This window comes from Alexandromys fortis, unplaced genomic scaffold, assembly GCF_014885135.2.
Source record: "Alexandromys fortis isolate MF-2015 unplaced genomic scaffold, M_Fortis_MF-2015_v1.1 scaffold_7, whole genome shotgun sequence".
Taxonomy (NCBI): Eukaryota; Metazoa; Chordata; class Mammalia; order Rodentia; family Cricetidae; genus Alexandromys; species Alexandromys fortis.
Genome location: NW_026067920.1, coordinates 24071251 through 24084154, shown reverse-complemented (window position 1 = coordinate 24084154; position 12904 = coordinate 24071251). Strand labels below are relative to the sequence as shown.

At 41.0% G+C, this 12904-nt stretch overlaps 1 protein-coding gene across 4 annotated transcripts in view; it reads left to right on the top strand.

Annotated features, from left to right (window-relative positions):
• Rel (REL proto-oncogene, NF-kB subunit) overlaps nt 1–12028 on the top strand; it is a 40151-nt gene extending 28123 nt beyond the window's left edge. Inside the window, exons 6-10 of one of the 4 annotated variants that reach the window (XM_050140814.1) lie at nt 3189–3293; nt 3400–3612; nt 4822–4890; nt 5014–5082; nt 6453–12028. In XM_050140814.1, coding sequence (XP_049996771.1) covers nt 3189–3293; nt 3400–3612; nt 4822–4890; nt 5014–5082; nt 6453–7177 — 1181 coding nt within the window. In that variant the 3' untranslated portion in view covers nt 7178–12028. Of the gene's footprint in view, nt 1–3188; nt 3294–3399; nt 3613–4821; nt 4891–5010; nt 5083–6416 lie in introns of all 4 variants that reach the window. The other 3 variants (XM_050140813.1, XM_050140812.1, XM_050140811.1) reach the window with 3 other exon arrangements.
• Nucleotides 12029–12904: the final 876 nt, after the last annotated feature.

Sequence of the window (12904 nt, the reverse complement as noted above, 5' to 3'; positions counted from 1 at the left end):
TATAGTGAAGAAACAATCTTTTAAATCAATATTTATAAGAGGCCATCCTTTAGGTAATAGAGAAGACAATGGAATTCCAGACTGTAGAGAACCTATTAGGTGAATCACCTCATTAACAGCTCTTAGATCTGTCACCATTCTCCATTTTCCACATTTCTTTTTAACAACAAATACAGGACAATTACAAGGACTGGTTGGTTCTTTAATATGCTGAGCATCTGGTTGCTCCTGTACCAGCTTTTTTAAAGCCTGTAGTTTCTTTATTGTTAAAGGCCATTGCTTACCCATACAGGTTTTTCTGTCAACCATTTTAAAGGTAGGGCTGTTGGTGCCTTTGAAATATCAGCAGCTGTTGTGACCTGTTATGTACAACCTGAATGGTCAGTGACTGTTCTTTATAATATCTTGTAACATTTTTCCTAGAAACATACATTAATTTATGGTTTGTTTCTAAGATTTGTGGAATGTTAATCTGAGTATTCCATTACTGTAACAAATCATGTCCCCACAAATTTATTGCTATGTTAGCCACGTATGGTTTTAATATTGTTCTTTGTCCTTCTGACCCTATACATTTGACCCATATCATGTTCTGCTTTACCTGAGATAAAGTTATGATCCCTAAAAACTGAACATTTACATCCTGAAGAGGCCAGTCTGAATGCCAAGATTCTGATGAAATTGTTACATCTTTATCTGTGTCTTCCAGACCTTCAGTGACAACGTCATTTATTTGTATTTTTAATTTTGGTCTCTGTTCCTTTATATAAGTTGTCAAAATACTTTATGGTTTCTCCTCAGTTTTTGTTCTCTCTTCTATACCTGTTCTATTATCCAGAGCAGTATGATTTCTTACAATATGCATTAGGTTCATTATTTGCTCTGGGAAGAAGTTTCCTCTACGACGGTAGGGAACAACTGAACCAGAGTTGGCATAGGAGCCTGCAAGAGGCCCCTCAGGGAGTTTCCTGATGGCAAAGGATTACCTTGACTATTCCTTGTTGACATATATTCATTAGTCTGATACCTGCCTTTTCCACACCTCTGCATAATCCAGAAGGGAGGGGCATTCTGAATGGATTATTCTTAGAAAAAAAATATTTCTAGGACTGCATTTTGTACAGTCCATTTTAAGGTGACCTTGTTTGCCTCAACTATAGCATTTGACATTTTGAGTTTTCCTCAAACCTCTGGAAATCACCTTTCCTATCCATGTACCATCATGGTCATGACATTCAATATTTTTTTTATGACATTCAATATTAACTGTATCTAGACTTCATTTATCCAAAGGTGCAGACCTTGCCTTTAATGGCCTAATTATCCTTTTGTATAGAGCATTGGCATTTTCAAAAGCCATAGATTCAATTATTATTTGTCTAGCTTCTGAATTTGGTTTCATTCTATTTACTGCTCAAGTCAATCTTTTTAAGAAATCCCTAAAGGCTTCCTTGGGCCCTGTATAACTTTAGTAAATGACTCAATTTTCTTTCCTATTTCTCCAATTCTGTCCCAAGCATTCAAAGCTGCTGAGTGGTATAAATCCAGGGTGTGGTCATCATATACAGCTTGCCTTTCTAAAGTAGCATCATCTCCTTCTCCAACAATTTGATCTTAGGAGAATTCCCTACCTCTGGCTTTACTGCGTTGTTCAATAATCTTAGCTTCTTCTCTGAACCTGGTACTCCATTGTAATTGTGGACCAGGTTCTCAAACACCTGTAACTAAGTCTATCCAGTCTTTAGGGTAATTCTGTTATGAACTGACCACAAGTTTAACTTTGGCTTCACAAAAGGTGAACGCATGCCATATGAGACTATTGCTTCCTTGAATCTCCTTAAATCTAACAATATCACAGGAGTCCAGTTAACTGTAACAGAGCCTCTGCCATCTGGCAATTCCTGTAAGGCTACTGGATATATCAAAGTTGGTTGTCCGAAAACCTTAGGCTTTTCCTCTGTATTCTTATAATGCAAAACTGAAGTTGGTTCCTCTGTCTGGATTTGAATATCTCTTTGATCTGTTTCATTAGGTTTTTCTCAGGCCTGTATCTTAGCATTCAGATTAACAAACTTTTTTAGTGATAAGACAAAAATCATAAAGCTGATAATGTTTATAATTGACGTTACATAAATCTCATCTAAAATAGATATTTTCTCATTTAATCATTTCATTTTAAAACTGTCTAGCATAGCCAGGCGGTGGTGGCGCATGCTTTAATCCCAGCACTGAAACCCACAGTGGAGAGAGAGGGAGCTAAGGGGGAGAGAGAGAGAGAGAGAAAGATGGGGATAGGGGAGAAAGGGAAAGAAAGAAGGGAAGGGGGAGGGAAAGAGAGAGAGAGTGCAGTGCCCACAGGCTGTCTGAAAGAAACACAGTTGATTGTTCTGAAAAAGTGTGTGTGACCAGGGCTATCTGAATACAGAACCAGCCGATTTGGGGCAGGTGAGTCCTGTGGTGTTTGGAGCCCAGGTGCTTCTGGAGTTTGGGGTGCAGCTGGAGACTGTCACAGAGGAAAATCTCCAACTTGCTCAGAGGCTTGGGGAAAAAAAAGAAAGCCTAGCCGAGTGGGACTGGAGCCCCACATGCAGCTCCAGCCTGTGACGGTGGCTAAAAAAAAATCACAGGCAGACAGCTTTTTCATGAATTTATACCTTAAATTTTGGGCGCCAAATGTAGCATGAATAATAAAAATCCAAATACAGATATTGGGGTTCAACCTGAAGATCAGAAAAGCAAAGCAGCCAACCACTAGAGGAGAGCTCTTACCTCTATGAAATCTTCAGACTGAATGAGAACGAGTTTCTGTCTCATCCCACCTTATATTCCTCTCTAGAGCTGGGATTAAAGGTGTGTGTCACCACCGCCAGGCCTCTATGACTAACTAATGTGAGCCACCACTGCCTGTCCTGTATGACTGACTAGTGCGGCTGTTTTGTGTTCTGGTCTTCAGGCAAGCTTTATTTATTAAAAGACAAATAAAATATCACTACAGCCTTTGCATCAGCTCCTGCCTCCAGGTTCTTGCCCTGTATGAGTTCCTACCCTCTCTGCTTTTGATGATGAACTGTTCTATGGAACTGTGAGTGAAATAAACCCTCTCCTCCCCAAGCTGCTTCTGGTCATGGTGTTTCATCATAGCAGTAGTAACGTTAATTAAGACAATACTGAGACTTTTTTATGTTTAGGTGCCCCAAATACTGCTGAACTAAGGATTTGTCGTGTAAACAAGAACTGTGGAAGTGTCCGGGGAGGAGACGAAATATTTCTACTTTGCGACAAAGTTCAGAAAGGTATTTGCCAATTTTGTTTCTTTGAATTAGTAATATATTTTTAATTAATATATGTATTTTACCTTGTTCCCCCATTGTTACTAATCTTTGGCATCTTATTCACTAGATGACATAGAAGTTCGTTTTGTGTTGAATGACTGGGAAGCTAAAGGGATTTTTTCACAAGCTGATGTACACCGCCAAGTAGCTATTGTTTTCAAGACTCCTCCATATTGCAAAGCCATATTGGAGCCTGTGACAGTGAAGATGCAGCTGCGGAGACCTTCCGACCAGGAAGTTAGTGAATCTATGGATTTCAGATACCTGCCAGATGAAAAAGGTATGAGGGCAGTCATGTACACACACACACACACACACACACACACACACACACACATACACTATATACGTGTGTGTGTGTGTGTGTGTGTGTGTGTGTGTATTGGAAACAGAGTCTCATGTACTCCATGATGTCTATGGACTTGCTGTATAGCTAAGGCCGAATGAGCCTCCTGCCTGCACCTCCTGACTGTTGGGATTGCAGACATGGGACACTGTGCTCCCCACTCCACCTTGTTAAATGTGGTGCTAGGGGTAGAACGCAGCATTTTATGCACACTAACAAGTGCTGAACCAGCCCAGCTGCATTCTCAGCTAAGAACAAATCATCTTCTTAAACTGATCACGCTGGTAATATTGTAAAATAAACACGTGCGTGCAGTTTGTTTGTTTGTTTGTTTTGTTTTTCAAGACAGGGTTTCTCTGTGTAGCAGTCCTGGCTGTCCTGGAACTCACTCTGTAGACCAGGCTGGCCTCGAACTCACTGAGATCTGCCTGCCTCTGCCTCCCATGTGTAGGGATTAAAGGCATGCACCACCACCGCCTGGCTTTTGAATGCAGTTTTATATCTTTGTATTTTAGATTTTCTTTTCCTGAACGTTTTCAGGATTGTGTCTTTGTTTTTTTTTTCTTGCTTTTTACATTTCTTAGGAGGGTTTCAGTAATTTGAGAGTTCTTGAACTGTTGGATCATATTTTCTCTCATTGTTTATTTTTGGATTCACTTTTTGTACTTACTGTGCCCTTTTATATTTGGAAAGGTTTTTAATGGTATCTGTTTTGGTTTATGTATTCCCAGACCTTATTTCATTAGTTCATGTTGACTTATATGTTTTTAGGGTGAAAAAATGACTAGTTTAGCTGCTTAAAAGAAAAGTGTCCCTGACAGCTGATACAGGATCTACTGTACAGATCTGTATTGTATGTCTCTACAGGTCTATATGACTCACATCACTCAAAGTGTCCCTGACAGCTGATAGAGGATCTGCTGTACAGATCTGTACTGTATGTCTCTACAGGATCTACTGTACAGATCTGTACTGTATGTCTCTACAGGATCTACTGTACAGATCTGTACTGTATGTCTCTACAGGTCTATATGACTCACATCACTCAAAGCACTGCCGTGTGCTCTCAGTGTGCCTACTTAATGGTGGGGGGATAGAACCCATGATGACTTACTGTTTTTGTCTGCTTTCTTTTTTAATCAGATGCATATGGCAATAAATCAAAGAAACAAAAAACAACTCTACTTTTTCAGAAACTGATGCAAGATTGTGGTAAGAATATTTTGGATTGATTTATATTTAAACTAATTTCTTTGCTTTACTGGTTTTTAAATTTTTTTAATTATAAACTTTTTTCAAGTTACATTTAATAATAGAAAATTTTTATCATAGCAGCTAACTTTCCTGAGAGAATAAGAACTGTCCCCTCAGGGTCAATTGGAGATGGAAGATTCATCAAAAAAGGTATTTTATCCCTATTAAATGTTGTTATTCCATATTTTAGGAATAAATGCTTTTTAAATATTTTTATTTTCTACAGATTTTCTCATGCTTTCAATATTGCATTTAGCTGCTCTGTGCCTCTGGAGGTTGTGTTGGAAACTGATTCTATTTTGGGGATTTTATTGTCAAGCAGTTACATTTTGTTGATACACTGGTATCTTAGTCCCTGTTGTACTGCTGGGAAGAGACACCATGACCACGGCAGCTCTTACAAAGGAAAACATTTCACTGGGACTGGCTTACAGTTTCAGAGCTTTAGTTCAGTCTCTTCGTGATGGCATGCAAGCAGACTTGGTGCTGGAGAAGGAGCTGAGAGTTCTACATCCAGATCCACAGGCAGCAGAAGCCCCAGTGTGTCATACTGGGCATAGCTTGAGCATATGAGACTTCAAAGCCCACCTCCACAGTGACACACTTCCTCCAACAAGGCCACACCTCCTAATAGTGCCTCTCCCTGTGGGCCAAGTATTCAAACATGAGTCTATAGGGCTCATTCGTATTCAAACCATCACAGCTGGTAAAATTGCTAATTGCACTGTGTCCTGGGAGAAATGATGTGGATATGGCGCTAAGCTCCTTTGGTTGCAGTGTCTCTCACTGCCTTTTTAAGCGGTGCTGCAGCAGACCTCAGGCATGTGAGCACTTGCTGGCAGGCCCAGTCCACTCCAGACCTAGACTCCCTTTTTCCTTCTGCAGCAACAGATTCGAGTAGTTCCAACAGAGGTTGCTCACCCAACATACCTTAAAACCATCTGGCCTTTGATAGAAGATATTTTATGAGCCCCTGACAAATTTTCCATCTTCTTTCCTTAAATTGGTACTTTATCCTGGTTTATATAATACTTTTGTAATATGTCAATAAATACAGTTTTTATGATAGGGAATTTTGTAGTACCATATCTTAGTAAGTCTTAAAAACTATTTTTTAGTTTCCCCATGAATGTCTTCTCCGTCTCTCCATTTTCTCCTAAAAGTAGAGACTATATCCGATACTTATCTGCCATGTTTTAAAGATGTACCTATATGGCTCAAAAAGTTGGATTTTCATATTTAACTTGAAGAAAATTATATATACCAACATTTTTCAAAATAATTTTTCATCTATTTATAAAGCAATTACATATTACTGAATTTAGTTTTGAAATCATGTAATAATTTTTGCGCTTTATTTTTTTTTATTTGAAATGTATCAGTTCCCTGGAAAAATTTTAGTGGGTTTTTATAATTTCAATTCAAAAATAATGCTTTAGGTTAATTAGTTCACCTTAATTTATAAAATACATTTTCTTCTACAGAACCAAACTTGTTTTCTCATGGTACCGTTTTACCAGAAATGCCCAGGTCTTCGGGAGTGTCAAGTCAAGCCGAACCCTACTATTCTTCATCTGTGCCCATCTCAAGTGGACGGCATCACCCACCAGCCATGGCCTCGGTGGTCTCTCCACCTACAAGCTGGTCACCAGTGACCCACCCCACCTCACGCTCAGTCAGTACAAATACATTGAGTAGCTTCTCAGCAGCAACAGTGCCCTCTAACTCACCAGGCACCCTTGGGTTCCTAGAAGTGCCTGGTATCGAGTTAAGTGCTCCTAATGCTTGCCTCTATACTGATGGCCTAGCTAGAATGGAAACGCCATCCATGTCACCGGCCGACTTATATAGCATTTCTGATGTCAACATGCTGGCTAATAACCCTGTGAATTTGATGACAACCAGCAATGATAACGTGGGGGACACTGATAATCCAAGACTTGTGAGCATCAATCTTGAAAACCCTTCATGTAACTCAAGGTTAGACCAAAGAGACCTGAGACAACTACACCAGATGCCTTCTGCCAGTATATCAGCAGGCACCAGATCTAATTCTGCCTTTGTTTCTCAGCCAGATTCATTCAATAGGTCAAGCTTCAATTGTGTCGAAAACAGCCTGATAAATGAGCCTGGACCGTCGAATGATGCAAATAGTCATAATTTTGCTCAGAATAGTCAATATTCAAGTATTGACACTCTGCAGAGTGAGCAGTTGAGTGATTCTTTTGCATATACTTTTTTTTAAATATGTTTCAGGACTTAAATCTAGGGAGCTATAAAGCTTTAGGTATATAGACTATAAAGAGAGGGTGCAGAAGTAGTAACTGTAGAGGGCTCTATGATTCTTACTTTGAAAGATGCCGAAATTGGATGTGCTTGGTGTGACTTGTTCTTTCATATGTCCTCAAGACAAGCTATGTGTCTTTTGTAATGTATTAATGTATTAGTTAAATGAATTGATATTTGCTTTTAAGCAGATTTAAGGTAAAACGTGTAATGGCTATGCCATTGGGAAATAAACTCATTATTATTGTTGAGGCCCATAGACTAAAGTGACCCCTAAGGGGTTTCTGGGGTTTCTTGGTATTTTTAGGTGTGTGTGCGTGTGTGTGTGTGTGTGTGTGGTGTGTGTGTGTGTGTGTGTGTGTGACAGAGACAGAGACGGGGGAGGGTAGGATCACTGAAGTGAGATTTCAAGGTATGGAGGGTTTTTGTTTTCTATTTTTATATTATTTAGACTCATACCACTAAGGCTACTTAGGAAATTAGCTTTGGGCTGGAGAGATGGCTCAGCAGTTAAGAGCACTGACTGTTCTTGAGGGTCTCAGTTCAATCCCAGCAACCACATGGTGGCTCACAACCATTTGTAATGAGATATGGTGCCCTCTTCTGGCCTTCAGGCATACATGCAGGCACAGAACATTGTATACATAATAAAATAAGTCTTTTAAAAAATAGCTTAATACCAATATTTTCAAGAAACATGCTTTTTAAAACCTTTTCTTTATTAGAAGATGTCCTCATTCCCTTTAATCTCATAAAGCCCGTCTACTTCTCTATCAGGAATCTAACCAGATGTTCTAGCCCATGTCTGTCATCTTTCTGCTTGACATTACAGTTCAAGGCCTGCCTGGGCTGCATAGTAAGCTCAGTACCAGCCTGGGCAGCTTATGGAAATTTTGTCTCAGAATAAAGATAGAAAAGGCTAAGATGCAACTCAGTGGTTAGAGCTTGCTTAATGTTTGCAAGACCCTGTGTTCAACCCCTTGTAGGGGGAAACAGAAAAAAAATTACAAAATAAATTTAAATGTTAGTCTGATGTATCGAAGCCTTGCTTTTGGCTTGCTTTTCCGCACCTCACCAGCTCTGGAAACTGTCGTGTTGTGCTTCTAATGTCGTCCTTGATTCTTCATCTCCCGAATCTGTCAGGACAGCAGCAAATCTAGGTCTCTCCTCAGTGTATATGCGAAGCTGACCACCTCCTTTGAACTCCTGTTTGAGATGGGGTTTCATAAAGTTCAAGCTGTCCTCAAACCTGCTACATAGCCAAAGATGACCTTAACCTTCGAATCCTTCTGCTTCTACCTCGGGAGTGCTGGGATTGCAGGTGTGCACAGTCACACCAAGTTTATGTGGTTCTGGACATCAGTGACAGATTTAATTTAATTGGGCTTTGCCGGGGAAGCATTTGACCATATTGATCTGCATGCCCAAATCAGATGATTGTAGCAATTCGGTAGTAGTTGGCACTGATAACACAGCTGTTAGAAAGCTCAGCAGATGTTACCCCACATTGACTTCTTTCTTAGTTTCTCCTCTAAATGGAACTAAGGTTCATCTGCATCTGTGCTTAGAGTATTTTCAAATGATGTTTTATTTCCAGGTGCTGTTTTCCTGGTCACAGAACTCATTTTATAACTTAAAATGCGTTTAGCCACGTTTCCCCTTTCTCCCTAGTTGCACTTGTATTTCTTTTTTCGAGACAGGGTTTCTCCGTAGCTTTTGGTGCCTGTCCTGGAACTAGCTCTTGTAGACCAGGCTGGCCTCGAACTCCCAGAGATCCGCCTGCCTCTGCCTCCCGAGTGCTGGGATTAAAGGTGTGCGCCACCATCGCCCAGCTTGTATTTCACCTGGTTTGGAGGGCATGGGCCTTCCTTCCCAAACTCCACCTGTGCACCACATCTCTTCCCCTGTTGCCAGTATCCTCATATCACCACTTAGTTCTTGCTTTCTCCGTATAAACAGAATGAATATCTCTTGAGCTCAGAAAGAGAAGCTAAAAACATCTTGTGTCATTTTCTTTTTAAGCTTTTTTAATCAAAACATTAGGATAAGGTTGGCGTGCTTCAGGATCCCTGTGACTTTCAATCTTCACTAGACCTCACGGAGATTCGCGCCTGTAGCCTCAGCACCTGGAAGGCTGAGGCGGGAGGTGTGCTTGAGGGTAGGACTTGACAATCAGCCTGTGCAACATAGGAGACATCAATCAGTTGTCAAAGAATTGGAAAATACTGTTGGCCATGGATTCAAAAATCTCAGCTAAATAGTGAAATCTGTTGCTGTTTTGATCTTGAATTTACTGTCCACCTGCCTCTCCCTTCCAAGTGCTGGGGTTGTAGGCGTATGCCACCACACTGCATCTGGTTTAAAATATTTAGATTTCTGAGGGGAAAGGAGGGGAGCATCATACAGGAATTGAACCCCGAGTCATATAACTGCTGGGCAAGTGCTCTCCTGCTGAGCTGTCTGCATTTGAAACTTATTTTATATGCTTGATAATAAATGGACTTCAAGGCACTCAGGAAATTATTTTTTTAGAGTTCTCAGATACTATTATCTAAGACATTAACCTTTGTATCAAGATGAAATATTTTTTAAATGTCAAGATGTCTTTTATTGTACAAAACATTGTGTTACTTTTGTAATATCTTTGTATACTGTGATTTTTTTTCTTGGCGATGAAATAAACCATTTTCTCAAAATGCTTGCTAAAATTTTGCTATTTGCTCACGAAATCTCAGTTAACTTCCCTTACTCTTTGTCACATTCTTGTTCTAAGGAGCAGTTGTTTGGGTTGTTTAGAAACATTAGGCGTTTTACAATGTTCTCAGCAATGCTTTTCTCTGTAACTGCCCTTTGAAATGGTGTCTCAGGAAACAATTGATATCCCTTTTTCAAAGATTTTCTTCTTTTTTCTTGTCTTTTTTTTTTTTTTTCAGAGACAGTGTTTCACCATGTAGCTCAGGCTGCCCTAGAACTCACTATGTAGACCATGCCTGTCTCAAACTCTTCCTGAGTGCTAGGATTGAAGGAATATGCCATCACACCCGGCTGCCCCGCCCCAGGGACGAAGTCTCAGGGGGCAGTGTGGTCAGGATCTTTGAGTTCCCTTCATGGCTTGCACGTGGCCGTGACGAGAAGAGCAGAGGTTGAGATAAGGAACTTCTGTGTGTGTGTTCTTACTCTCAGAAAGTTTTTTAGGTGTACTTTTTTTTTTTTAATTTTTCTAGACAGGGTTTCTCCGTAGGTTTTTGGTTCCTGTCCTGGAACTAGCTCTTGTAGACCAGGCTGGCCTCTGCCTCCCGAGTGCTGGGATTTAAGGCGTGCGCCACCACCACCCGGTTTAGGTGTACATTTTTATCAGATTTTATTAATCTGTTTGCTGGTAAGAGCACATCTGAGGAACTGGCCCTAGAGGACAGCCCTCTCCTCCCATCACGTGGGTCCCATGAAGCAAACTCGGGTCACCAGGTTTGGGGGAGGTGCCTTTATCCATGGGGTCATCTCAACTTTATTTCTTTAAAGATGATCCCCAAAATTGTGTCCTTTGACTGCCTGTTTCCCCAGTTCCTCTCAAGTGCATCCCAACCTTCCAATACCCCATTCTGACTTCAGCGATTTTAGATTTCATGTGTGGACTACATCATGAAGTATCTGTTTTCTTGGCCTTAGTTTTATCCCAGGCTTGTCTACATCATCGCAAATGTCAGGGTTTCCCCCATTAAATGGCTGAATCCCATCTCACTGTGTATTTGTACTGTGTTTTCTTCATCTGCTCATCTGCTTGGTGAGTGTAGATATCAACATACTGATTTTTCCCCCTTGGGACGTAGATATATAAACCCAATAATGGGATTGAGGAACTCCCATAACAGCTGAACCAACATACATTCTTACCAACAGTGCAGTTTCTCCTTACTCCATGTTCTTACCAGCATTTGTTAGCTTTCTCCATGTGAGTGTGTGTGTGTGTGTGTGTGCGTGTGTATGTGCATGCGTGTGCGTGTGTGGTGCATACATGAGTGCTGGTGCCCTAGGAGGCCAGAAGATGGCATTGGATTCCCAGAAGCCAAAGTTATAGGTGGTTGTGAGCCCTCTGACATGGATGCTGGGAACTCTGGTCCTCTGCTAGATGCTGAGCCATCTCTTCAGCCCAACTTCCCTCTTTTTTTTTAATAGCCATTCTGATAGGCATGAAGTGACGTCCCATTTTAATTTTTGTCTCCCTGATTGAGTTTTCTTTTTTTATAGGCTTGTTGACCCTTTGTTGAGAACATATGTAATGGGTTTTGGTCCATTTTACTAACTACATCCTTTGTGTGTGTGTGTGTGTGTGGTCTTATTACTTGCTAAGTAGATCAGAGGTTGCTGGGGTTGAAGGCATGTCACCACAGCAGGGCATCCTTTGTCTTCTTCTATTGGATTGTTCTGGACAGCAGCCTGCTATCAGATGCCCCATTCTGGGGGTGGTCTTTCCACTTTCTTCTCTCCTTTGCTGTTCCAAGGAAGCCCTTTTCGTTAGTAATCCCATTTGTCTACTTTTGCATTCGTTGGTGGCTTTTTGGTGGCAAGTCAAAAGCACAATTGCCTAAAGCACGGTCAGGTTGCCTTTCCCCCATTTCCCCCCTAGGAGTTTTAGTTTTAGCTCTGAACGTTTGAGGTGAGCTCTAGGTGATCTTTGTAAATGGTGTGACTTGAGGAACTCATCGCATACATGGGCAGGTAGACCCAGTTCCCAGAGCCTTTTACTGTTCTTTCCCCATTGTGCATTCCTGACACTTCTGTCAGAAAGAAGCTAGATGTAAATGCATGAACTTATTCCCGGGGCTGGCACGGTGTGGGTCTACTTGAGCGAATACCTGCTATTTTGACTACTGCAACTTTTAGTTACATTTTGAAATCAAGTATTGTAGTCAGGCTGGCTTCAGATTTCCTGTGTCACTGAGGATGACCTTGAGTGCTGGAGTTCCAGGCAGACACCACCACACTATTTTAACGATGTACTGAGCTTGGAACCCAGGGACTCATGCGTGCTAAGCAAGCGTCCTGCCGACTGAGCTACATCCGCAGTCTTTGCTATTATTTTGAAATGTGGCCCTATTGTATATCCCAGGCTGGCCCGGGTCTTGCTGTATGCCTCAAACTCACGATCTTCCCACTCGTCAGAAGAGCCCTAGGATTTCCCATTGAGACACCATGCCTTTCTCTCCAATGTTATTCTTTGGGCTTCCGCTCACTTTACTTGCTCTCTCTTGTGGTTCCATACGCAGTTTAGAACAGTTCTGCCAAAAATGTCATGGGAATTCTGCTTTTGTCATACTGACCCATCCTTGAACCCTTGAGGCAATCCCACATGGCAATAGTCATACTCTTTTGAGTATGCTGTTGAGTTTGTCTTGCTAGCATCTTAATTTTTCACGTATGTTTATAAGAAATAGTGGCCTGAGTTTTCCCTTAGTGATGTCATTGTTGGATTTTGCCATCAGAGCTTAGAAAAGTTGGAGATTGCTATCAGTTCTTTAAATGGTAGCAGTGAAACCATCAGGTCTAGGATTTTGGGGGGGTCTTTTGTTAGTTTTATCTCCTTATTCATTATTAGTCTGTTCAGATTTTATTGATAATGGGATTATAGTGATCTTGGAGGAAGCAATAGGAGGGTAGTTACTCTAAGGGTTTTATGTGCATGTTGTGG